Source organism: Mastigoproctus giganteus, chromosome 1 (assembly GCF_048544385.1).
Source record: "Mastigoproctus giganteus isolate SK-2022 chromosome 1, ASM4854438v1, whole genome shotgun sequence".
Classification (NCBI taxonomy): Eukaryota; Metazoa; Arthropoda; class Arachnida; order Uropygi; family Thelyphonidae; genus Mastigoproctus; species Mastigoproctus giganteus.
Genome location: NC_143575.1, coordinates 186,075,096 through 186,102,491, shown reverse-complemented (window position 1 = coordinate 186,102,491; position 27,396 = coordinate 186,075,096). Strand labels below are relative to the sequence as shown.

Below are 27,396 nucleotides of genomic sequence, written 5' to 3'. Positions count from 1 at the left end.
GAATTTTTCGTTTCTTTTCTTTCTTTTTTCTTTTTTTTTTTTTTTTTTGAAACTGTCCAAAATGCCAGTATCATTCGAATATTCAGGTACTGTGACCATGTAAACAGAGATAGGGAAAATTTGAATAATGTGAATAATACACTGCCGTGAAGCAAAAGATATTTGTCAGGGTAAAAGAAAAATCGCTCTCTCCTAATTCTCGAACGGGGTGCTTACAGTTCACACAGTGCTCACAGCGGTGTCCAACCTACTGCCCACCCAGAAAGTGAACTAAAACAGCATCTTAAATTTTGTTAATTATCAAAAAAATTTTCTCATTAAATGTTTTATTCAGTAAATGTAATTGTGTATTGTACTTAATAAAATTTTCGAATATTTTCAATTTTACTTTTACATGCAACAAGATATGGAAAATGTAACACACAAAAGAAATCTAACTTTGAATTTTTTTTGAATATGGCCCCTGTACAGGAAAAGTTTGGACACCACTGCAGTAGAAGGTGGACAAGAGCCCATTGGGAATACCCCTTGATCTGCTCACTGCTGACCAGCGCGACTTCTCTGTATGTGGGACAGGTGGTCGGATAGGTTTTACCAGGTACTACTAAGTTGTAGAATGGTAATCCCTTTAGCTCTCTTAATTCGCGCATCAGCAATAATTTCCTGAATGCCAGAAATGCGAACAGTGCGTACTGAGTTAATTCTCTCCTAATCTGTTCGCTGTAAGGACTTCGTTAAACAGAGGTCTGACTGAATAATTTAGAATTATAAAAATGGTTATATAGTTTTATATAGAAAATATCTTAACAGTAGACAGTTAAAAATGCAAATTTAGTTAAATAATTTTAAACTTATTTGAATAGTAGGTAAACGTGAAAAAAATTTACGGAATATTACAAATTTCGAAGTGCATTGCATCCAAATGTCACACATCACTGTTAATAAAGGTGCCGGTACACCGTACCATTGCATACCGTCCAAAAAAAAAGCACTGATTATAGGCATTTACATCACTATTTCTTAAAAATAGTCGAATCCCTTGTGGACATAAATTAGTAGCATCTTCTTTGGTAACAAACTGTCAGACTGTCGAACAACTTGTACTAATTCATGAAATTGTAGTGAATGCCATAATTCTGGAGCAATTTCTAATGACTTGTGTGATTCCAATATAGAATGTGTAATGTTAGTTGTTATTCCTACTGATTTAAATGCAATTTGCAAATTATCTGTGATACGCATTTGCATAATTTTCATTGCCATTTATAGCAAATGTTGGGGAGTTACTCCATGATGATCAGATCTACGAATTTCACTCGATGCCATCATAAAGGGAGTAATTTTCAATCCATTTTTAAATTTTCAGGCATGTCCCAAATATATAGCTGGAAAAGAAAGTTCTGCATATATATCAAATATGAAACTTGTTGGAGATGATTTCTGACCCGGTACTATACATAAATATTTATCTTCAGACATAATAATGTTTGTTATTGAATTAACAATAGTTCATCATCATTGTTGACAGGTTCATCTGAATGTTCCTGTTTACTATCATCATTTGTCCCCAAGAAATCGTCACTCACTTTTATTCTGTAAAAATTTGTATAAATTCTGTAGAATTTATACAAAGGTGAATTTATCAAATACCGTAACTGTATTTTCATTATTTTATTCTGCACACATCCTTGTAGATATGATGATTTATGTATGAGCCTTCGTTTTATATGTACATTAATGGCATAATCGTCATCTAATTCTCTAGGTAATTGATGAACCATCGTATTTACGTTAACTGGTACATTTATTACTTGTCCAATGATCCCATATTGTCCATGTTCATAACATAAACAATGAATTTACATAAAGGGTAATTGTGGTGATATCAAACACTCAGTTACAACATCTGGTGGAGGCAAATGAGTAGGATATGTTGGATATATAAATCCATTTGACATGGCCATAGTTGGTATCCGTCCCTCTTTTAATGAAGTATGACATGTACTACACGTCATGAAAGTACTCACTTGTAAAGGAATTTCTCATTTTGAAGTAATTCATATGAAGTTGTTGGAAATGGTTTCAAATCTAATTGAAATCATAAATGATCACAAACATTACAACTAAATCCAAATGGGTTTCTGTACACTAGTTTTTCAAACTCACTGTCAGCTCGTGTAGACACTATAGGGATGTAATCAGGAATCTCATTATTAGCCATTTCTAATTTCGCTTTTTTTCGTGCATGATATTCCTTCATTCGTTCTGCTGGAGTTTTAGATTCCTGATAAGTATCAGGCATAGTAGAACTCTGTGGTTGAATTTCATTATTATTCAGAATAGTTTGAATTTCTAATTTCCTTTCCTTCTGTTCATGATATCCCTTCATTATTTCAGCTTGAGTTTTTTTGGGTGCAGTTTGAGAACTCCCAGGCATGAAGGAACACTCTTGTTGAATTTCATCTGGATTCACATTCTGTCCAACTTCCCTTTCTTTCTTTCACAATATTCCTTCGAACGCTGGGCTGTAGATTTTGGCACAGTCACTTGCGTATTAATGATTATGCTTATATAACGGTATAACGTAACGCATCACTGCTCAATTATACTTGTTGTGTCACTGCACTTGTTGCATACAATTGAGTTTTCTTTGGCGCATGCATTGTACTTATTGCATCACTACAGCTACAAGTACAACGCATGCGCATTGGATTTCGTGACGATTTCATTTCTAGGTAACGTAATGCTTTTTTTCAAATAACACCGGTAAAAACGGTTTTAATGTCAAAAAAAATTGCAACAGCTGTAATAATTGTATTGCAGAATGAACTGAAAGCTAAACAAGAGCTCTGTACAGGTAACATTTTCACTTAAAAATTCAATGTGAACTGATTATGTAGCATCAAAAGAATCAAACAAGTGATTCATATAGTAATGCACTGTAGAGTGTTCTACAATACAGTACTGTAATTAGAATGCTATCATGAGATTGTATGTATATAAGTTGGTGATGTTGCCCCACTAATAATTTCAGCCGGTGACAGTGGGAAGAATGGGAGTGGGAGGAAAGAGTGAGAAAGTTGAAGTATATGAGATTTTCTTGGGTTAATGGAAAATCTCAATGGGTTGAGATTTTGGGTGTTTGAATGACAGAGGATGTGAAAACAGTTTAAAATAGCATTTTATTTTAACCAAAGAATTTTGCACATATAGTAAACTCTATAAATTCCAGAACTTTACAATCCAGCACATTTTTTAAAATCTAGCACATTTTACAAAAAAATCAACATTTTATACAATCCAAACATTGAGGAGAAATCTGGCACTCGTATCAATGATCACATTTATCTTTAAGAATTCATGCAAAAAAAAAGAGAGTGAGTGAAATTTCTTTCTTTATAAGGTGCTTGATCTTGTCCAATCTGTTCTTGCAGCCAGCAGAATTTAAATTGCATAGATCCATGGTTCTTAACCTTTGATGCCTTGGCATCACATCCAAAATGATGGATTTTCATGTGCTTAGTTTTTACTAAATATTTACCAGCTAATTTTTTTTTTTTTTTTTTTTTTTTTTTTTGGCTGATGCTGCATAAGCTTGCTTTCTTGCATCAAATGCCTCTACTAATGCTAATGCTAATGTTAATGGTGAAATTTTACTGTGTATTTATTTTTGATGTCTGAAAATCAAAACCATACTGTCAGGCCTATCATAGTGCCAAAATGAAGTCTTATTTCTCCACAAATCACATTTCCCTTCGTGTATAATTTTGGCTGTTTAGCTCTTAGCAGTTTTTGCTATCCTGAGTGTAACTTCTAGTGTATGAAAGGATGTCATGTGCTGTTGTTTACAAAAATTTACTTTGTAACTAATGTCCTGCACTTGATGGACGGTAGCCATATTCCCCTCCAGAGGTAGCTGTTTGTAATTAGAAAAAAGAGTTTGAAATACTCTTTTATTGCATCTTCAGCTGAGAGGAGAAACTGGGTGTTTACAAAACAAGAATCTTCTTGTTTACAAAAATTATTAGTCAACTGAATACTGAATATATTGAAGTGAATATACAGCCAATTTTAGCTATTTTCCCCCTTTTAGAAATACATATAGTAATTACAAGTCCCAGAAACAGTTTGTGTTACGAGTCTGTGCTGGATTGAAATAAAAATTTAAAATAGTTATGCTCCTGCATAACTATTTTTAATTTTTAATATGTGAACAGAAATGCAGCAATAACTGTATGAAATCCACTCTGTTAATAAAAGAAAGAAATCATTGAGACTTGAATGGTAAGTCCATTGCTTATCAGGGCGCCTCTGTAGCCAGGCGGGAAGGAGCAACAGTGCTTAGCACATGCTTCTTGATTAGACCGGGGTTCGAGCCCGTCGCCACCAAATACGGAGGATGCGGAAAGGTCAGGGAATGACCACCACATATTCCCGGAGCAATATGGCCTTAGTTGCTAATGCTCCTAAAAATCAAACAACAAACAAACATTGCTTATCAGTGGTGTATTCGGGCCGGTACGCACCAGAATGACGTAAAAAAGAATTATTAGATGCCTCACCGAAAGTAAGTTATAGCATTGCTTGTCAAGGAGAGGCCCACACTATTGGTGAAAATTTGATAATGCCATGTGTGAGACAATATTCGGACCCAATAAATTAGCAAAAATAAAACAGGTGTCACTCTCTAATGACACCATAAAAAGAATTTTTCTTGTTCAGCCAATCTTCTCAATAAACTCATTTGTAGACTTACGTTGTCGACATATTTACCTTGCAACTTGATGAGAGCACTGATGTCAGAAGCCTATCTGTGCTGTTAGTATTTGTTCGATACCTGAATAATGGTGAGCTGTGTGAAGCATACTTATTTGTGATGATTTGAAAACCACTACAACAGGAGATGATATTTTTGAAAAAATTGACAGCTTTATTTTGTGCTCATGAACTCGACTGGAAGAAGTGTATTAACATCTGTATTGACAGTGCCAAGGCTATGCAGGGTCCCATTTCAGGAGTTACAAGAATCAAGGCAATAGCACACCCTTCCTGTTCAAGTAGTCACCATGTATTCCACAGGGAAAATTTAGCTGTAAAAAACATTCCTGCAAAACTGAAAGACATTTTTATGACCCTAATAGAACTCGTCAATTATACGAAATCAAGTGACTTAAATACAAGGCATTTCCAGCAGATTTACGATGAAATGGGCAGCGACTATGACTGCTTACTTTTTTACACAAAGAACGTTGGCTGAGTTGAGACAAGATAAAGTGCTGATGAGTTTCTCTGAATTACGCTCTGAAATTGTAATGTTTCTTACTGATTGTAAAGCTGAACCAGAAGAAAAACAACTCTAAATAAACTGCAGACAGTCATCGACTTTATGTCTAGTGATAATTCACAAGTGGTTGCATACCTTGCAGATATATTTGACAAACTGAATGCACTGAATCTATCACTCAAGGTAAAAACACAACACTTTTCAAGCCTAATGATAAAATCTCTGCATTCAAGGATAAAATTATTCTTTGGAGAAAGAGAGCTGAAGCAGGACAATATGCGCCTCCATAGCCAGGTGGGAAGGAGCAGCAGTGCGTAGCACACGCTTCTTGATTAGACCGGGGTTCGATCCCGTCACCACCAAATACGGAGGATGCGGAAAGGTCAGGGAATGACCACCGCATATTCCCGGAGCAATATGGCCTTAGTTGCTAATGCTCCTAAAAAACCAAATAACAAACAAAGCAGGACAATATGATACCTTCAATACTTTTATTGCATGTCTTGTTGAAAAAAATATCTCTGTAGAATCAGACTTACAGTTTGTTGTTATTTGGTTTTTAGGAGCATTAGCAACCAAGGCCATATTGCTCCGGGATATGTGGTGGTCATTCCCTGACCTTTCCGCATCCTCCGTATTTGGTGGTGATCAGACTTATAGAAAGCAATAATTGACCACCTCACATAGCTGTCGATCTGTTTTGAAGAATATTTTCCTGTCAATACAGACATTGAAAATTACAGGTGTAAAGTGTATTTCAGGTCTAACGGCACCAGGTGTTTCCCCCATCTCCGCATCATATTCTTTGTACATGTGACACAGAACTCTGTGGAGGCCATAGATTTAAAAAGTGTGTGGGGAGTGGTTTGTTGTGTCGTGTAATGTTCTGTTGTTCCTCTGACCATTTAGCCTTTGGGACTCACCGTTGCCCACACTTTATCACGAGGAGGCAGGTCAGGCACCTGGTAGATTATTTAAGTATTCTGACAGGCCCTGCCACCTAATTTCTGAGGATTTCAGCAGCAAGGCCTATATATATATAGAAAAAAAAAAATAAATAAATTAGAATTTGGAAAGGGCAAAAGAGATTTACGAGAAAGCGATAGAATTTAGACGTTAATTAGAATTTGGCAGCATTGTTAGAGGTGTACTTGATCCGTTTAGTCAGAATGGGGGGGGGGAATTGAACACTGGGGAAACAGGTAGAAGGATGGGGACAGAGTAGGCATCCCCAAAGAGATCAGTGGGGACGAGCCCCTACCAGGCCATGAGTGGGGGGGGGGGGGCAGGAAGGGAGAGAAGACAGACCCATCTCTTCCCCCCCTGCTTGAGGATGGGGTTTTAAAGGGAACCGGATTTGAGTACCAAGTTCAGATCGCCAAATGGTGTGTTGGCAGTGAAGCTGCAGTATGTCTCCTTTGGTGATCGTTGTCAGGTCCATGTGTCAAATCCAGTAGGGTGGTCACACTGCCCATTCTGCTCTGGGGATAGGATATATTAGCTGGCAGTGGGGAGTGGGAGAGAGACACATTTACTTCATTCATAATCTCATTCTCACTCTACTTGCATTCTATTTTTATACTTTTTTTCTTATATTTTATAATATATATTTTTTTATTTATTTATTATTATTTTTTCTGTTGGATTATATATATATATTTATTTATTTATTATTTTTCCCCCCACTCACTCATTCATCTTTTTCACACAATTAAAACTAGGGTTAGTGTATACTTAACTGTAACATTTATGGTTTGTTTTCTTTTTCTCACGCACTTGCACTCATTCATTCTTCTGGCTTTCATTTCATTTGTTTGACTATTGCTTTCTGCACTGCACTGCACTGCACTCTCTGGGCACCTCAACTTACTGTTATTCTTCAGTTGTGGTGCAGGCCTAGCTGCAAGTTTTTTGCAGGCCAGGGAAGAATGCAGTGATAGTATTTGTGTTGTTAGTATATATAAAGTAATGTAAGTTATTATTAACTTTGTATTCTTTCGGCCAATCACATTTGCTCTTCCACTCATTCCCATTCTCCATAACTCATTCACTCTCTCTTTCCCTCATGTTAGGTCTCTCTTTCTTTCACCAAAACTGACATTTATTCCCTTTTATCATAATTCCTAATTCACTCTTTCACTCAGTGCCCAGCCTATTCATTCTCATTCATTCATTCATTCATTCTGCATCCCCTTGCTACTAGCTTACTGATATTTTTAGCTAATCTGCTTCCCTGCTTGCCTGTACACCTCCCTCCCCTACATGGTTACTTATTTGGTGTGTCTCAGGTTCCTACACATGGCAGGATAGTCCTGAGGGGGGGGTACCCAGATAAAGCCAGTTTTATCATATCAGGATGCAGAATACTGCTATCCTGACAGTTTTTAAGTCATTGTCCGGGCATTGTGGAAAACACTGGAAATTTTAACTATTGATTATTGTTTAATTGTTTGGGGTCTGAATTGCCATTCTTTGGATAGTTCTGCACATTTCAAATACTTTCTGTGTGAAGGATGTAAAGGCTTTATAGTTTTCCTCTTCTATGATGAACAGATGTTCTTCTCCCTTGGGAAGGGGGTCAATCTGTGCTATTAGCTGTGTTCTGAAGATTTCATAAATTATACATTCATATAGAATGTGTGCCCAGTCTTCAATTTCACCACAAGTGCAGTTTGGATCATCAGTCAGCCCTAAGGAGGTTAGTTTTGCCTTTAGGGAGCCATGACCTATCAATATAAATTTTGTAAAATGTTCATTGTGATTGTGAGAGGCCAGACACTGTCAAGGCCAGAGGTTTAAAAGTGTATGGGCTGTGTATAAGTGTAGTGTTGTGTACCGTTGTTCTTCTGGCCATTTAGCCGTTGGACCCCTATTGGGACCCACCGTTGTCCACACACTTAGCCCCATGGAGGCAGACCAGGTACCCAGTAATTTTATTTATCACTCTGGCAGGCCCTGCCACCTAGTTTCCTTAGATTTCAGTGGCTAGGGCCTATATAAAAAGAAAAAAAGGGGGATAAACGCTAGGAATAGGAAAGGCCAAATGAGGTTTATACAACGCAGTTTAAATTTAGACATTGCTAATTTTGATTAATTGTGTGGGGTGTACATTGGCATCTTAGACTGAGTAGGGGAGGAAGACTGAAGGTGGGGGAAAGACAGAAATATTGGAACGATAGGCAAAGTGACCCCAAGAGTTAGTGAGGCAGGCCCTTGCCTTACCAGGCAAAGAGAGGGGATGGCAGGGGAGACAAAACAGAAGCTCCACTTTCAGTAGGTACTACTGAAAGTGTGCCGACTGGGCTAGCCGGGTGGGTAAAGTGCCTGCCTGACAACCTAAAGGTCACAGGTTTGAATCCCGCCTCGGGCTGGGATCAAAGTACTGCATAAACCTTGGGAGGTGCATTATGGCCACAGAAGCTGATACGCCAACAACTACAAAAAAAAAAAAAAAACTGAAAGTGGAGCTTCTGTTTTTTTCTTTTTTTGAATGATTAGAACAGGACGTTCCAAATCATTCAAAAAAATGGGTGCAAATGAAGTTCCAAATCATCCAAATGAACGAGTGCAAATGAAGTTCCAAATGAATGGGTACTGCATCATTTGCCAATGCTAATGCATTCAAATGAGATTTAAAAATCACTAAATATAGGAGGGCAGTCAGTCAGAATCTAGAAATATTTTTGTTGTGAAATTTTCATTAAAATGGTATTTGTTACAACAGGAGTTTACTGTATATGATTTTTGTTTTTTAGCATTGTTCAACAATTAATGAAAAAATTAGTACTTTCTTGTATGACTTAAACAGTGTGTAATCAAATCATTGATTTCCTAATCATTATGGAGAAAAGGGCTCAGAAGATAGATTGATTTTGATGGATAATCAGTTTTCTTATCACAAATAATGATTGTTAAGTTAGTGACAAATAAGAAGAGAAATACAAAAAAAACAAAAAAAAACCATTAGTGAATTTTTTAAACTACACATAATACGTGATAAATCAAATTAACCAGCACACTATGTGGCACCATGACCAAAACATTTGATGCAGCAAAATAATCAATAGAAACAACTTGCTTGGCTCTATAACCATAACACATGTCAAGTAAGACTTTATCTGCATTATGATTATTATTATTGAACAGGAAGGAGCATATCATTCTAGCTTGTAGCTAGAATGAGATGCTCCTATCTTTAGGTGAATATATGAATGTATAAAGGATGTAAAATGCAAACAGTTGATTAGTGTAATGAAATTTTGTTCCAAATTTCAATAATCAGTTTGTTGATGGAAAGAATACTTTGATATGCTTATGACATTTTTCTGATTTAAGTTGTCTGTATCATTTGATGCCTTCAAAAACATCTTAAACAAATTTCACTGTATATAAAAAATTGACAGCATCCAAAGTAAGACATGTTAGATGTACCTTATGAATATGAACTAACGTTCTCTTAGTTACTCTAACATAGCCCATATATTTACTTGTTTCAGGAACTGCTGGGAGTCACGAAACAAGTAAATACATGGCTGTGTTAGAGTACCTAAGAATAAGAATAGGTGCATGTACACTTGCATGTACACCAATGCTAGGAGTATAGTAAATAAATTCGATGAATTTGAAGTGCTGGCTAAGACATCCAAGGTGGATATTGTTGGGATATCAGAGACGTGGTGTCACTCCAAGACAGATATTGTTGGGATATCAGAGAGACTTGGTGTCACTCAGATATAAGAGATGCAGAATTGGAATTTGGGGAGTACAATGTGTACAGAAAAGATAGACAGGATAGGAAGGGAGGAGGGGTTATGCTGTTAGTTAAAAACACATAAAATCTAAGGAAGTGCATCCAATTGACATAAACCAATGAGCCTAAACATTATGACCAGCGAGTCGTTATGCAAATCGAAGCAACTGCAGATGAACTATGACGCAGGTCAGGACGATATAAAAAACACCTGGTACTGAGCTCAGTTAATCAGTGTTACTCTTGTTCTTCAGATGGGAAAGGCAGCGGACTTAAGCAAGTTTGACAAAGGCCAAATTGTAATGGCCAGTTGACTGGGTCAGAGCATATCCAAAAGCACAGCTGGTGGAATGCTCACGGTCAGCCATGGTTAGTACCTACTGAAAGTGGTCCGAGGAGAGAAAACCCACAAACCGCCAGTGAGGTGTTGGACGACCACGGTTCATCGATGCTTGAGGTGAGCAAAGGCTCTCCTGGATGGTACATGGCAACAGGAGGGCGACTGTGGCACAACTCACCTGTAATTGGAATGCTGGTTACGAGAGTAATTTGTTGCAACACACAGTACATCGAATCCTGCTGAAAATAGTGCTGCGTGGCTGCTCAGAGTGCCCATGCTAACCATGGTCCACTGGCGACAGCACCTACAATGGGCATGCGAACATCGAAACTGGACCTTGAGTGATCGGGAAAAGGTCGTCTGGTCCGACAAATCATGTTTCCTGTTGCACTATGTGGATGGCTGGGTACACGTACGTGTCGTTTACCTGGGGAAGTGATGTCCCCTGGATGCACAGTGGGACAAAAACAAGCAGGTGGCAGTGCTATCATACTTTGGGTGATGTTCTGCTGGGATACCTAAGTCCAGTCATCTATGTGCTGGACATGCTGATGTCTACCAGCTACCTAAACATCATTGCTGACCAGGTACACCCTTTCATGGCAATGGTCTTTCCCTCTGGTGGTGCCGTCTTTCAGCAGGATAATGCACCATGCCACACTACCTGGATTGTTTGAGACTGGTTCACGAAACATGAGGAACACTTCCAGGTATTTCCCTGGCCTCCAAATTCCCCAGACATCAATCCCATTGAACATCTGTGGTTTGTATTGGAACAGCAACTCCGATCTGCGGCATCTCAACCATGGACCTTACAGGAGTTAAAGGATCTGCTGGTTATATGTTGGTACCAGATACCACAAGGCACATTTAGAAATCTTGTAGCATCCATGCCTCAGGTAAGAACTGTTTTGGCTGCACGTGGAGGACCAACATTGTTTAGATAGGTGGTCATAATGTTTTGACTCATCAGTGTAGATGGACAATGCAATGTTGAGTCAGTTTGGTGTTATATAAGCACTGGGAAAGCAAAAATGAGGGTAGGAGTTTGTTATAATGACTCTGATGAGTATGATGAACAATTATATAGAGAAATAGAGTGGGCCAGTAAATCAGTGTCTTAATAATGGGGAATCTTAACTTCCCAGATATAGACTGGAACTTGTGGGTTGGTCACTCACACACTAGCAAGGCTTTTGTGGATTTATTGGATGATTGTTTTCTATAGTAGCATGTTAGAGAGGCAACAAGAGGGCATAACACCCTTGATCTCATTATCAGCAGTGATTCTTCATGCATTAAGAATTTGCAGATAAAGGAACCATTAGGGGGCAGTGATCACAGTGTACCGATGTGGGATTTACTTGAAGATATAACTACCATCAACGGTAAAGGGAAGGGTTTTTGCTTTTGTAAAGGTAACTACAGTGGTGTCAGAGATTTTTTAAGTTCTATACAGTGGGACCAATATTACCAATAGCAAATTCTAAATGGGAAGCATTCAAGGAAGTAATTTTGGAAGGTACTATGCTTTTTGTTCCAACTAAGAAATACTGCTCTAGGTTTAGGCCCAAATAGATGTCAGATGAACTAATGAGACATGTGGCAGAGAAGAAAAATGGATGGGATGCACATAAATTGTTAGGCGACAGAAGCCTATGGTAGATACAAGCTAGTCTTTAATCAAGTCACAAAGGATTATAAAAAAACTTTGGCAAAGGATGCAAAGAAAAACAGCAAAGACTTCCTCACTTACATAAACTCTAAAAGGAAGGGGATGAATCAGATTGGTCCACTTGATATCAGTGGTTTGACTGTAGATGATCATTCTCAGATAGCTGCCGAACTAAATGAGTATTTTGCATCTACATCCACACATGAGAAATACTGCAGGGAAGAGAACGACAGAAGTTTACTAAACTCTAACAGGGAGCTAAATGATTTTGTAATAACAGAGAGCAAAGTGGAGGAGAAATTAGCATTAGCATTAGTAGAGGCATTTGATGCAAGAAAGCAAGCTTATGCAGCATCAGCCAAAAAAAAAAAAAATAAATAAATAAATAAAAAATAACCACTTCCACTTCACCCCTCTGTTCATTTGAAATACCTGTCCAGCTGAGCCTTAAACTTATTTAGGCTATGAACTTCCACGACAAGGGATGGAAGTCTGTTCCACCAACCAACCACCCGCTGGCTAAAGGCAAATTTCCTCACGTCTATCCTACATCCGTCTTTCCTCAATTTGAATTTATGCCCTCTCAGGTGATTATTCTGAGCAAGAGGAAAAATCCCATCAGCATTGAGCATGCTCAAGCCATTCAAGGCTTTATACAACTCTATCAGATCACCTCGCTGGTGCCTAGTCTCCAGACACTGTAATTTGCAAAACTTAAGCCTTTCTTCGTAAGAGCACCCCTTTGTTCCGTTCACTAATCTTGCCCTTCTCTGTACTCGTTCCAGCATCTCTACATCCTTCTTAAAATGAGGCCTCCAGACCTGTATACAGTACTCTAGGTGTGGCCTGACCATTGCCTTATACAAGGGAATAATCACCTCATTATCCCTGCTAGAAAAATTCCTATATATCATCGACAATACACCATGAGCTACTCTTGCAGCCCGTCTGCACTGCTCAGAAAACTTCATATCTGCCTGCACAACCACCCCCAGGTCCCTTTCATTCTCTACCACTGTCAGTGTAGTACCACAGAGTTGATACGTTGCTCTGGGGTTGTTGTTTCCCATATGTAGTACTTTACATTTGTCAATGTTAAACTTCATTTGCCGCCTCTCAGCCCATCTGCTCAACCTTTCCAGATCCTGTTTCAGTAGCATACTGTCAGTAGTGTCCTTGACAACCCTGACAACCTTCGTATCGTCTGCAAACTTGGACATTAAACTTGATATACCATCATCAATATCATTTATAAATACAGAAAACAATAATGGACCCAATACTGAACCCTGAGGGACTCCACTAATAACATTAGTCCACGATAAGCAGTGTCCATTGATTACCACTCTCTGTCTTCTCCCCCTCAACCACCCCTTTATCCATAGCAGCAATTTGCCTCCAATGCCACACTGCTCCAATTTGTGCAGCAGTCTTCCATGTGCAACAGTATCAAAAGTGTTTCTAAGATCCAAATATACAATATCAAAGTTATTCCCTGCATCCAGTTCTTTTGTGACTGCATCATAGTATCCAATCAAATTGGTCAGGCAAGACTTCCCATTAACAAAATCATGCTGTGTCTGAGCTATAACTGAAGTCTTGTCTAGATGATCCTGCAGTGCTTCTTTAACTAGTGCCTCCATTAATTTTCCAGGAACAGAAGTTAAACTAACAGGTCTATAATTACTTGTGTCGCCCTTTGATCCTCTTTTGTGAATTGGGGTCACATTTGCACATCTCCAGTCCATGGGTACTTCCCCTGAGTCCAAGGAAGCTCTCATAATTATGGCTAAGGGTTTGCTTACTTCCTTTGCTGCCTCCTTTAATATAAATGGTTAGATCCCATCCACCCCAGGTGCCTTTCTTGTATTTATCTTCAACAATTTCTCCTCCACTTTACTCTCAGTTATTACAAGATTCTCTAGGTTACTGCCAGAGTTGAATACACCTCTGGCATTCCCCTCGCTGAATAACTCCTCGTGTGAATGTTGATGCAAAATATTCATTTAGTTTGTTAGCTACCTGAGCAGGATCATGAACAGTTGACCCGTTGATATCAAGTGGACCAATCTGATTCATCCCCTTCTAGAGTTTACATAAGTAAAGAACTCTTTGCTGTTTTTTTTTTGCATCCTTTGTCAAAGATTTCTCGTAATCTGGCTTCACCTGCCTAACCTCCTTTGTAACTTGGTTACTGATCAACTTGTAGCTATCATAGGCTTCTGTGTCATGTGTTAATTTGTATGTATCCCATGCATTTTTCTTCTCTGCCATATGTCTCATTAGTTCATCTGACATCCACCTAGGCCTAAACCTTGAACAATATTTCTTAGTTGGTATGTAAAGCGTAGTAGCTTCCAAGATAAGTTCTTTGAATGCTTCCCATTTTGAATTTGCTGTTGGTAACATCATCAGTTGGTCCCACTGTATAGAATTTAAAAACTGTCTCAGTCCATCGTAGTCACCTTTACGAAAGCAATAACCCTTCCCTTTACCCCTAATGGTAGTTACCTCTTTGAGTAAATCCCACTTCAGCACACTGTGATCACTGCCACCTTAGTGGTTCATTTACCTGCAGATTCTTAATGCATGAAGAATCACTACTGATAATCAAATCAAGAGTATTACTCCCTCTAGTTGCCTCCCAAACATGCTGATGTGGAAAACAATCATGCAATAAATCCACAAAAACCTTGCTAGTGTGTGAGTGACCAACCCACAAATTCCAGTCAATATCTGGGAAATTAAAATCCCCCATTATAGGACTCTCTGATTTACTGGCCCACTCTATTTCCCTGTACAGTTTCTTATTATACTCATCAGAGTCATTAGGCCTATAGCACATTCCTACTCTCAATTTTGATCTCACAATGCTTATGTCACACCAAACTGACTCGACACTGCACTGTCCAGCAATGTCGAACTGGCTTCACTTCCTTAGATTTTATGTATTTCTTAACTAATAGCATAACCCTTCCTCCCTTCCTATCCTGTCTATCCTTTCTATAAACATTGTACTCCCCAAATTCCAGTTCTGCATTCGTTATATCTGTGTGACACCACATCTCTGAAATCCCCACAATATCTGCCTTTGATGTTTTGAGCAATACCTCAAATTCATCAAATTTATTTACTAAACTCCTAGCATTGGTGTACACGCAAGTATACATGCACCTGTTCTTTTTCTTAGCTACCCTAACACAACCCACATGTTTACTTGTACCCCAATGATTCCCAGCAGTCTCTGAAATATCCTGCATCTTATTTTCCAGGCTGCGGCTCATTCCAATAGAAGCAGTGCAAGAATCACTTTCACCTCTGCCAGTGGCTACTGTTAATCTATTAGTCCTTGTATCCCCCAAATCTAGCAGTTTTCCGACCCACTTAACACTGCCTCAATAGCATCAGCAAACATTCTTGCACCCTTTCTATTTAAGTGTATCCCATCCCTGTAGAAGCAGTCTCTCCTGTTAACAAGTACAGACCAGGCTGAAAAAAATTCTACCCCTTGAGCTTTGAATATTGAAGTTAAACATAAGAAAGGCACCTGGGGTAGATGGACTCTGTCCAGTTATATTAAAGGAGGTGGCAAAGGAAGTAAACAAACCCTTAGCCATAATTATGAGAGCATTCTTGGACTCAGGGGAAGTCCCCAAGGACTGGAAATGTGCAAATGTATTTCCATTCACAAAGGGGGATCAAAGGTAACACGAGTAATTACAGACCAGTGTTTGACTTCTGTTCCAGGGAAAATAATGGAGTCACTGGCTCAAAGAAGCATTGCAGGATCATCTAGACAAGACAGCAGTAATAATTCAGACACAGCATGGGTTTGTCAAGGAGAAGTCTTGTCTGACCAATTTGATTGGGTACTATGACTGGTCACAAAGGAACTGGATGCAAAATATAATTTTGATATCATATACTTGTATTTTAGGAAAGCTTTTGATACTGTTGCACATGGAAGACTACTGTACAAATTGGAGCAGTATGGTGTTAAGGGCAAGATGCTACAATAGATAAAAGGATGGTTGAGTGGAAGAAGACAGAGAGTGGTAATCAATGGATACTGCTCTACGTGGAGCCCCCCCCCCAGGGTTTGATGCTGGGCCCATTGTTGTTTTGTGTATTCATCAATGATATTGATGAAGGTATATCAGGATTAATGTCCAAGTTTGTAGATGATACAAAGGTTGGCAGGGTTGTTAATATTAGTAATGATAGTATGCTGCTGCAACAGGATTTAGAAAAGTTGGGCAGATGAGCTGAGAAGTGGTAACTGAAGTTTAACATTCACAAGTGCAAAGTACTGCATATGGGTAGCAGTAATCCCAGAGAAATGTACCAACTCAGTGGTGTTACTCTCAGGGTAGTGGAGAATGAAAGAGACCTGTGGGTAATTGCGCAGTCAGATATGAAGTTTTCCGATCATTGCAGACAGGCTGTCACATTAGGTCATGGGGTCTTGTCTAGAATATACAGGAATTTTGCGAGCAATGATAAGGAGGTGATTATCCTCGTGTATAAGGTAATGGTCAGGTCACACCTTGAGTACTGCGTACAGGTTTGGAATCCTCATTTTAGGAAGAATGTAGAGTTGCTAGAACGAGTACAAAGAAGAGCAACAAGACGGATGAAGGGAACAAAAGGGCGCTCTTATGAAAAAAGGCTTAAGTTCTCCAAAATACAGAAGACTTCTGAAGACTAGGCGCTTGTGAGGCAACTGATTGAAGTGTATAACGCGTTGATGGGGCAGGCTCAATGCTGATGGGATCCTTCCTCTTGCTCAGATTAGAAACCTGAGGAGGCATAGATTCAAACCGAGGAAAGCCTGTTGTAGAATAGATGTGTGGAAGTTTGCCTTTAGCCAGTGGGTAGTTGATTGCTGGAACAATCTTCCATCTGTTGTTGTGGAAGTTGATAGCTTAAATAAATTCAAGGCAGAACTAGACAAACGCTTGGAACGAATGGATCAGTGAAATGGGAAGTGTTTATGTTATTTATTTTTTTTTATTTAGCTGATGCTGTATAAGCTTGTTTTCCTGCATCATATGCCTCTACTAATGCTCAGGGGAGTATCTCTTAAGATCAATTGACAGATAATCTTGGAATTTGATATTTAATCCCTGGAAATCAGTGGTCTAATGTACTTAAAAATTACTTTAAGTTAAGATAATTAAATTATTCTGAGTGATTTATTGATAGTTCAATTTCAGTATTTTCCTTTAAAGTTTGCTAAGCAGTCACATGAATTTTGTGGTACAAAAGGATACATTGCACCAGAAATTTTGAAAGGACTTAAATATAGTAAGTATTTATTAAAAAGTTTCTTTCATAATATATACTACAAAGTATATGTTACTCAAACTTTTATCTCATGTTCTAACATCAGACATTTCTATTAATGGTGATTCTGAATCATAAAATTTTAAGGTGAATATGAGAAATGTTGTAAAGCAATTAGTGGTTGTAATTTTGTAATTTTTAAGTATAATAATGAAATATCATCAAGTGAATTCTCATTAAGGTTCACTTAATGATATTTCAAAATATCCCAACCCTTGCTCTTGTGACTACAGGTATACCTCCAGTTTTGAGAGGAAGAGCCAAGATTTTCCAATTTTATATAGCTGTTAAGAGAAAACTGTGTTTCAAATTGTCATGCAAATAAATATATATATTCGCACACCGAGCGTCACTTGAAATGCCTTCACGTTCCAGCAGTGAGTTTGAGAACTACAGTTTGCATAGAGGCAATGAGATTATGGACAGTTTCAGTCCTCTTCATGCCAACCATTTTATAAAGTTATGAAATGATATCATAGCAAAGAAGCTAAGGGTAACAGAAGAATGATGATAGTGTTTGATAAAAGTATGGAATTAAGACTTATCAGTAGTTAAAAAATGCCACTTCTTCTATAACTACAGTAGATGCCATAAAAAAGCCAGTTAATGAACTAATTTGGTTGTTAGTTTATTAGGTCAATACTACTGTTTTTTTCTCCTTATTACTCATGTAAATGTTTACATGAATATGTTAATATACATGCAAGTTTCATGCCTTAGATGAATTATTAAATCTATGTATATCATATTTTGCTTAGTTTTATTTTTATATTAGCTAAAAATTTATTTTTCAAAATTGTTCATTATTAACATAGAGAATGTAAAAAACTTCCTTTAATTATTCTTCTTTAATTCTTTAATTAAAACTTCCTAAATGAATATTTTGCATCGACATTCACACATGAGGAGTTATTTAGCTAGGGTAAAGCCAGAAGTGTATTCAACTCTAGCAGTAAGCTAGAGAATCTTGTAATAACTGAGAGTAAAGTGGAGGAGAAATTGTTGAAGATAAACACAAGAAAGGCACCCGGGGGTGGATGGGATCTATCCAGTTATATTAAAAGAGGCAGCAGAGGAAGTAAGCAAACCCTTAGCCATAATTATGAGAGCTTCCTTGGACTCAGGGGAGATACCCACAGACTGGAGATGTGCAAATGTGACCCCAATTCACAAAGGAGGATCAAAGGCTGACACAAGTAATTATAGACCTGTGAGTTTAACTTCTGTTCCAGGAAAATTAATGGAGGCACTAGTTAAAGAAGCACTGCAGGATCATTTAGACAAGACCTCAGTTATAGCTCGGACACAGCATGGTTTTGTTAAGGGGAAGTCTTGCCTGACCAATTTGATTGGATACTATGATGCAGTCACAAAGGAACTGGATGCAGGGAATAACTTTGATATTATATACTTGGATCTTAGAAAGGCTTTTGATACTGTTGCACATGGAAGACTGCTGCACAAATTGGAGCAGTGTGACATTGGAGGCAAATTGCTGCTGTGGATAAAGGGGTGGCTGAGTGGGAGAAGACAGAGAGTAGTAATCAATGGACACTGCTCGTCGTGGACTAATGTTAGTGGAGTCCCTCAGGGCTCAGTGTTGAGTTCATTAATGTTTTCTGTATTCATAAATGATATTGATGATGGTATATCAAGCTTAATGTCGAAGTTTGCAGATGATACAAAGGTAGGCAGAGTTGTCAAGGATCCTACTGACACTATGCTGCTGCAACAGGATCTGGAAAGGTTGAGCAGATGGGTTGAGCAGATGGAGACGCAAATGAAGTTTAACATTGACAAATGTAAAGTACTACACATGGGAAACAACAACCCCAGAGCAACGTATCAACTCTGTGGTACTACACTGACAGTGGTAGAGAATGAAAGGGACCTGGGGGTGGTTGTGCAGGCAGATATGAAGTTCTCTGAGCAGTGCAGACGAGCTGCAAGAGTAGCTCATGGTGTCTTGCCAATGATATATAGGAATTTTTCTAGCAGGGATAAGGAGGTAATTATTCCCTTGTATAAGGCAATGGTCAGGCCACACCTAGAGTACTGTATACAGGTCTGGAGGCCTCATTTCAAGAAGGATGTAGAGCTGCTGGAACGAGTACAGAGAAGGGCAACAAGATTAGTGAATGGAACAAAAGGTTGCTCTTACGAAGAAAGGCTTAAGTTTTGCAAATTACACTGTCTGGAGACTAGGCACCGGCGACGTGATCTGATAGAGGTGTATAAAGCCTTGAATGGTTTGAGCATGCTCAATGCTGATGGGATTCTTCCTCTCGCTCAGAATAATCACCTGAGAGGGCATGAATTCAAATTGAGGAAAGACAGATGTGGGATAGACGTGCGGAAATTTGCCTTTAGCCAGCGGGTGGTTAGTTGGTGGAACAGACTTTCATCCCTTGTCGTGGAAGTTGATAGCCTAAAATAAGTTTAAGGCTCAGCTGGACAGGTATTTTGAATGAACAGAGGGGTGAAGTGGAAGTGGTTTTTTTTTTTTTTTTTTTGGCTGCTGCTGCATAAGCTTGCTTTCTTGCATCAAATGCCTCTACTAATGCTAATGCTAAGAGTTACCTGCGCATGATTCTCCTGGAAAAGCACAATGCCAGTATGGATTATATCTTTTATCATTACTTGTATGTGTAATTTCTATCTTATAATATAAGTAGTCATTTTATATACTTGTATGTACAGGGTGCTTATTTAATTCATCATATATTTCTTTTCTTGCAGTTTTGCAAGTTTCAAAATTTTTGAAACTTGCAAAAGTATTCTGTAGAGAAAGAAACAGCATCAGTATTCTGTAGAGAAAGATTTGATTGGTAATGATGAATACTTTCCAGATGATTTGAAGAAAATGGTAGCATGCAGCACTGAATTAAAGAAGTGTTTATTGTTAAGGAATATTGAAGAAGTGTGACTTGAAATTCAGTTGTTTCTGCTCAAAAAAGACTGAAGATTAGTTTTATTGAATCAGTTTGAGAGGTAAAAAGGTAAAGTGCAGCTATTATCAACCCACTGCAGGATGGATGCCTCCTCAACAATTCATGCTGAGGGAAATGGACCATAATCTGCCATGCTGGTCTATTGCAGGTTGGCAGATCGACTGTATTCACCAGTCAGGGGTTTGAACCCCGGTCTACTACAAAGAGCGTGTGTTATTGCACTCCGCTCCTGACCACTCGGCTACAGAGGCAGTTTGAGAGAACACGCAGTAATTTAAATGAAGGAAAGATTGTGCAAACAACTGTGATTAAGAATGCCAGAGGGTGTGAAGAAGCTTAGGGAATCTTGCTGCAAAGCCCAAGGAAAAATTTGTGTAAACTTTCACAACCAATAAGGATGTGTTATATCATAGTAAGAAAGATTTATCAAAGTGACCTGTCAGTATATCCTTACAAAATTCAGAGGTGTATCAAACAAAATTCAGTTTGCCACAGAATTTATTGCACTCTTGCACTTTTTTAAATCTGTTCAGTGGAGCCAACTCACGATGTTCAATTTTCTCTTATTTATATCCTTGTGAAACCCCGGCAGCGTACCGTGATGGGTATATTGTATGGTATCTTTACATACATTGAAGATTATATGTATGTTACCAACAAAAAAATTCTAAATGGACTGTATCCATTCTGGAAAGTAATCATAGAAGCTACTAGCTTTTTACACAAACAAAGAGATATTTTTCAAGGTTTAGAACTAAATGGATGTCAGATAAACTGGTAAGACTAGGGGCAGAGAAGAAAAATATGTAGGATGATTATAAATTAGCAGGCAACAAGAAAACCTACAGTAAGTACAAGCTAGTCTGCAGTCAAGTAATTGGGGGAGGGATAGACAATCCAAGGCAGATTATGAGAGATCCTTGGCTAAGAATGCAAAGAATTCTTTGCTTATGTTAACACCAGAAGGAAAGAGATGAACAAGATTGGCCCACTAGATATGAAAAATATAGCTGTTGGTGATCCCGTTCAGGATGAACTAAATACATAACAATTTTTCATCTATTTGCATGTGAAGAAGATTTTAGGCAATGGCATCCAATATTTTATTGGCTAGAGGCCAAACTGTTGAAGGCTGCATGGGTTGTTGTATCAGGTGGGTTATGGATCGCATGACCAGCCAGTTTCCTACCACTAATTTATGAAGTTTTTGAAATAGAATTTAAATTTCATTATCGACGTTTGTATTTACTTTTTTTAAAATTTAGTAATTAAATATAAAAATACACCAATTATTACATAATACTAATACTTCTGAAGTATTAGTATTATGTAATAATTGGTGTATTTTTGTTTCAGTTTAATTGCCTTTCATATTAAATGCCTATTATGTGGAATAACACTTCTGTTATTCTTAACAGGATATCGCTAAATTCTGATATTGCTAATATATTGCTAAATTCTCAAAAAGATACATAAAACATTAAAAAGTAATATAAAAAATTAGTTATTAAAAATAGATATTTTCAAAAGTGAATATGAAACTATATTTTGTGACACACTAGTTTTAAACTCAGGGGATGCATAACACTTGAAGACTGGGCTACATGGTCATGAGCTGCACATTGTGAAGGACTGGGTTGCATATGGCCTGTGGGCTGGACATCCCTGTTTTTAGGAATGGGAATACTAATAGTACACAGAGCTTTAACTAGGAGCTATATGATTTTGTTGTAAACTGAGAAGAGTGGAGTTGGGGGAGACCCCTGGTGCCACCAGACAATTAACTATAAGTGAGAAGAAAGTGGACATGAAATTGCTAAAGATAAAAGTAAATAAGGCAACTGGGTTGATGGGATCTATCTAGTTATGTTAAAAGAGGTAAGCACACCCTTAGCTATAATTATGAGAATGTGGGGGAGAGACTGCCCAAAAACATGGCTGAGCTGATCACCACTTTGAAAGCCAAATGGCAGAAAATATCAGAGGACATTTACAAAAAACTGTTGGATAGTGTGCCATGGAGACTAGAGGCTGTCCTAAAGGTTTCAGCACACGATATTAATTTTCCTGTAAATAGTTATTTGTAGATATGCAAGTGTCCGGATATTAAATGGTAGGGCAGCATATACATGTATCTTAACAAGTAGGGAAATATGAGCTGCCTTTGATTATGATCTGCCTTTGACTATAATTTGCCTTTACAGGAAAAAACTTTGAGTACACACACATTTGTGTGTGTACTCAAAGGCAGTTCATAAAAGCTGAGTGTAATGGTATATAACTTAAAAGAATATTTACTTAAATCCAACTATGTGTGTATCAAATTAAATAAATAAAAAACTTAACCTATGTACTTAAAGGAGAAATCAGAAACTGTTATATCATTGCATATTATTTATGCATGTTGAGCCACAATTAAACAATACGTAAATAAACATACCAGCTATCTGTTTCTGAAAGGTTTATGGAAGCTGCATCCTGCAAATGGCTTCATAGTTAAGCATTATTACAATAGATCTAAGCAGAGATCTTGTCTGACCAGTCTGGTTAGCTATTATGATGCAATACCAAAAAAATAATTTAGTCATCATTCACTTAGATTTCAGTAAGGCTTTTGACATTGAAAGATTAGATTGCTGTACAAATTGGAGCAGTGTAGCATTAGGAGCAAGTTATGAATAAAGGAATGGTTTAGTGGCAAAAGACAAAGGGTGGTTGTTATTGAGTATTTACTGTTCTTCTTGGACCAATGTTTATTAGTGGGGTCCTTGGGTTTCAGTGCTGTGCCCTTTATTATTTACAATATTGATGGATGGCAGTATATTGAATCTATCTTTTTAGATTGATGGGCAGGGTGGTTAATGAGGGAAACCATAAGACCTATAAAAATTAGACAGATGAGGATTTAACATTGATAAATGCAAGGGCAGCCGTAATCCCAGAATAACATACCAATTGGATGAAGAATGAAAAAGGCCTAAAGTAATTGTACAGTCCAACATGAAGTTCTCTAAGTGGCATAGACAGGCTGCTAGGATGGCTCATGGAGTTACGTCAGTGATATACACTCAGTGAACACTGAATTATGATTATTGCATCCATAATAGACAATGCCACATAGGCCACAGTATAAAAAGCTGAAGAGCTTCATATGCTAGAGCAGTGGTAATTTGCATCTGGTCATGCAAGTCAAAGTGATAAAGTAGCAGTTATGAGACATAGTAAAGATATCAGAGTTTCAAAAGGCATGATTGTGGGAGCTTGTGCATCAAATGCTTCCATATTGTAAACAGCATGTCTGTCTTGTCAGTTGCTCACAGCCCTCTGGTTAAGGTGTACAAAGAATAGTTTTGAACAGGTCAAACCACCTCCCACTGACTGAACTGTAAAGGATTATGCAAGGTGGATGTTTGTGATAAGCAAAGGATGCAGCACATTGAACAGGCTCAACAGCAGGTCATTGTGTGACAGTTGACATCACAATACAATATGGGGAATACAAGAACAATAACCCAAATGATGATGTGCCCCACACTCAGATGTATGGGGTTCCACAGTAGATGACCCAAGAAACACCTTTCTGTCACTCCTGCTCATTGACAACGGTGAATGCTGTAATGTTAACAACATGCTGGTTAGACACTGGAGGACTGGAAACAACTGTACAGGTCAGATGAGAATTACTCACTATTAGGAAAGTTCGACTGGAGAAATTCAAGTTTCAAAGAAAGAATTTCAACAGATAAAGTCCTGAGTGGTTCATGGAGTGGAAAAATCTATAGAGACAGGAATTGAATTTGAGAGAATGAGGTAGGTAGATCTTAAGTCAAAGGAGATTAAAAAGATGTAATTCTAGATTAGGAAGTTTTTAATAATGAATATTAGAAGGGGTATATGGACTAGTACCACCTATTTGGTACCCATCTGGATAATGATTTCAATGAGAAATAGGCATATCCCTTTCCCTTTTGATATCACAGATAACTTGCTCGATTTAATGCCATGGAGACGCAAAACTTGTCTGACAGAGACTATCACAATATTATGGAAAGTAGAACTAAACTCACACAACATTTATGCAAGTTTCTACTTATTGCACAATTAATATTTTTTTCTCCACTTTGATTTGTTCTATTAAAAGTTATTTTCTTTCCGTAAACTTTGACTTTTCATTGTCACTGTGTGTTTTTCTTGCAGTCAGCTGAAATTTAGCCCAGTGTAATATCTGAGAAAATCTTTGGTTTTTGTATCAAAATATGTCATTCTTGAAAGATATTTCTCAATTGTTTTCTGCAGTGTGAGTAATTGTTTAATGCAGAAATTAGTTAGTGTAAAAGAGCTAAAAATAAAACAGGCTGAAAAAAAAATCCATATTATTGCTGATGGGTAAATATTAATTGTTATATAGAATAATGATATACCTTTTTTTTTCCCTAAAATTATGCTTTTTAATTACTTTTTAGCATATGCTGTTGATTGGTGGTCTTTAGGAATACTAACTTATAGACTTCTAGTTGGAGCAGAGGCTGACAGACCTCATGGTCTAGGTACATACTCCTTTGGGGAGAGAACTGTTTTATATGAAAAACGAGGCCTTTTTAGAGGTGAGAATACTGAAAAGAATTGTTATTCACTTTTTTTTCCCCTCCCCTCTCCTTATTTTGAAATTTAATTGTTACCACATGTTTGCCTACAAAGATGTTTAGCACAATCTGCTGGTTTATCGCAAGAAGATTTTTAGGAATTTGTGTTTTGTTTATCCATATCAGTTTAACTGGATAACAGAATACCTTAACACTCTTATTTAAATTAGCTTTTAAAAAACTTTCCAAAACCTAAATGATTGATTTTTAGGGAATCTAGCATGTATGCATAATGTGCCTTATTGTCTTCACCATTCTGACCGATCATTCGTGTTGTGAGACAGTGAAACTTTTTTTAAAAATTTATCTTTCTCCACTTAAATTTTCAGTTGTTAGTCGAAATTTCCATTTGGCACAGTTTAATTAATGACAAGATACTTTGATTTTTATATTAACCGACTGCGACTGAAATACTTACCTTCAACTTCTGGTGCAATAGATATTCAATATGATAAATCAGAAGAGCAAGTGCAAGAGTCATCTTCTCAAGAGGATCTAACAGAGAAAGAGTTATTCATCCACTAGTGGAGAAAAACCTAGAAGATGCTTATTCATCCACTAGTGGAGAAGAACCTAGTGAAAATACACATGAGCAGAAAGAAGATTCTGAAAAGAAAGAGGAAATAAACATTTTTAAAGTATTCCCATGTTGCTTTTTGGCTTATCCCAGTACGAGATAACTTGAGAATTTATTTTATTAAGAAAGGCAATGAATATTTTCAAAATAAGGATGGACCTTTTGACACTGTTGAAAGAGCAGGAAAAAAAACTAAAGGGAAATGTCGACAGCTAACAACTTCCTGGTTTTATAAAACGCTACCAAACGGAGAAAAATTTTAAGAACATGGATTGTTTATTCACCATCATTAGGAAATTTATTTTGTTTTTGCTGCAAACTATTTTCATTGGAGAATAAAGAAATCGAAACATCCAACTTTTAAATCTTAGTGGAAATTAAACTCAAAGGTGACCATGAAAATAGTGAACAGCATTCTTATGCTTGGAGAAGTGGAAAATCTTAAGTGTAGGGTTGAAGTTTCAACAAACTATTGACCATATTCATCATCTCTCCATTTCTTTTTCTTTATCCAGTACTGGATAAAGAAATGGAGAAATGTTTTATGGCTTTTAGATGTAATCTTATTTCTGGCTTGTCAGAATCTTCCTTTTCGTGGACATGATGAATCCATATTTTCTATAAATAAAGGATATTTTAAGAATTGAATGTTAATCTGATAGGAAGGAATCTTCATATTTATTGCTATAGATTCAGAATGAGTTTATTAACATTTTAGGAAATTATGTGAGAGAAAAAATAGTAGCCAATAATATAAAGCAAGCTAAATATTTTGGAATTCTATTTGATAGTACACCAGACGTATCTCATACTGACCAAATGTGTAAAGTAATTAGATATGTTTATATTATAGGAAGTAAGGAGTCATTTTTAGGCTTCTTTCCCATTGTTGGAAAGATTGCTGCCAAACTCACAAAGGAAATTTTGAATAATTTAGAAAAGGTTGGACTGGATATAAATCTGTAATGTGGTCAAGGCTACGGACAATGTGGCAGGAATTCATGATGGGATACAATCTAAAATCAAGGAAATTAATCCCAAAGCATTATTTATGCCCTGTGCAAACTACTCATTAAATTTCTGCAGAGTGCATTCATTTGCAGGTGTTTCATCATGCTTAACCTTCTTTGAAACTTTGGAAAACCTTTATTCTTTCTTTTCAGTCTCTCCACACCATTGGGAAATAATGAAAAAAAATACAGGAATGACAGTCAAAAGACTTGCCCAGACAAGGTGGAGTGCACATTATGAATCTGTAAATATGGTCAAAATGAATTTTGAAAAAATAACTTCCGCTCCGCATACATTGTGTGAACCTCAAGAGAATGTAGATACCAGAGGGACCCCCTGAAATTTTATTATCATCTATATGTGAATTTTCTTTTCTAAATTAACTTTCTTTCTGACACGAAATTCTAGAAGCAGTTTACTTTACACAAAAATATTTACAAACAGTCCGAATAAGCCTGGAAAAATGTGTTGAAAATTATGTATTAATGAAGAAAGAAATAAAATTGCAGAAAGGGCTCTTCAATTTGCAAATACAACTTGTGAGGAAATGGGCATTTCAATAGGAAGATGAGGAAGAATAAGGCTAAAAAACAAATGCCAGGAGAAATGACAAAGGATGCTGGACTGTCACTCCAAGAAGAATTAAAAATAGTGATTATGAATGCCTGGATAGGTTACATTGAGAATTAGAGGTTCATTTGAAAGCGATGGACGAAATTCTTTCAACGTTTGCCATTATTATCATATAATTTTGTTGTTATGAAGAAAGAAGAATATGAAATGCACATTTCAAAGCTGACCGAAATTTTTACATCATTA

At 37.3% G+C, this 27,396-nt stretch overlaps 1 protein-coding gene across 2 annotated transcripts in view; it reads left to right on the top strand.

Moving 5' to 3' along the window:
• Positions 1-27,396, top strand: part of LOC150091367 (protein kinase C-like 3) — a 232,124-nt gene that overhangs the window by 133,855 nt on the left and 70,873 nt on the right. Inside the window, exons 5-6 of one of the 2 annotated variants that reach the window (XM_090383479.1) lie at positions 17,281-17,356; positions 24,810-24,950. In XM_090383479.1, coding sequence (XP_090239605.1) covers positions 17,281-17,356; positions 24,810-24,950 — 217 coding nt within the window. The remainder of the gene's footprint in view (positions 1-17,280; positions 17,357-24,809; positions 24,951-27,396) is intronic. The other variant, XM_090383488.1, reaches the window with a different exon arrangement.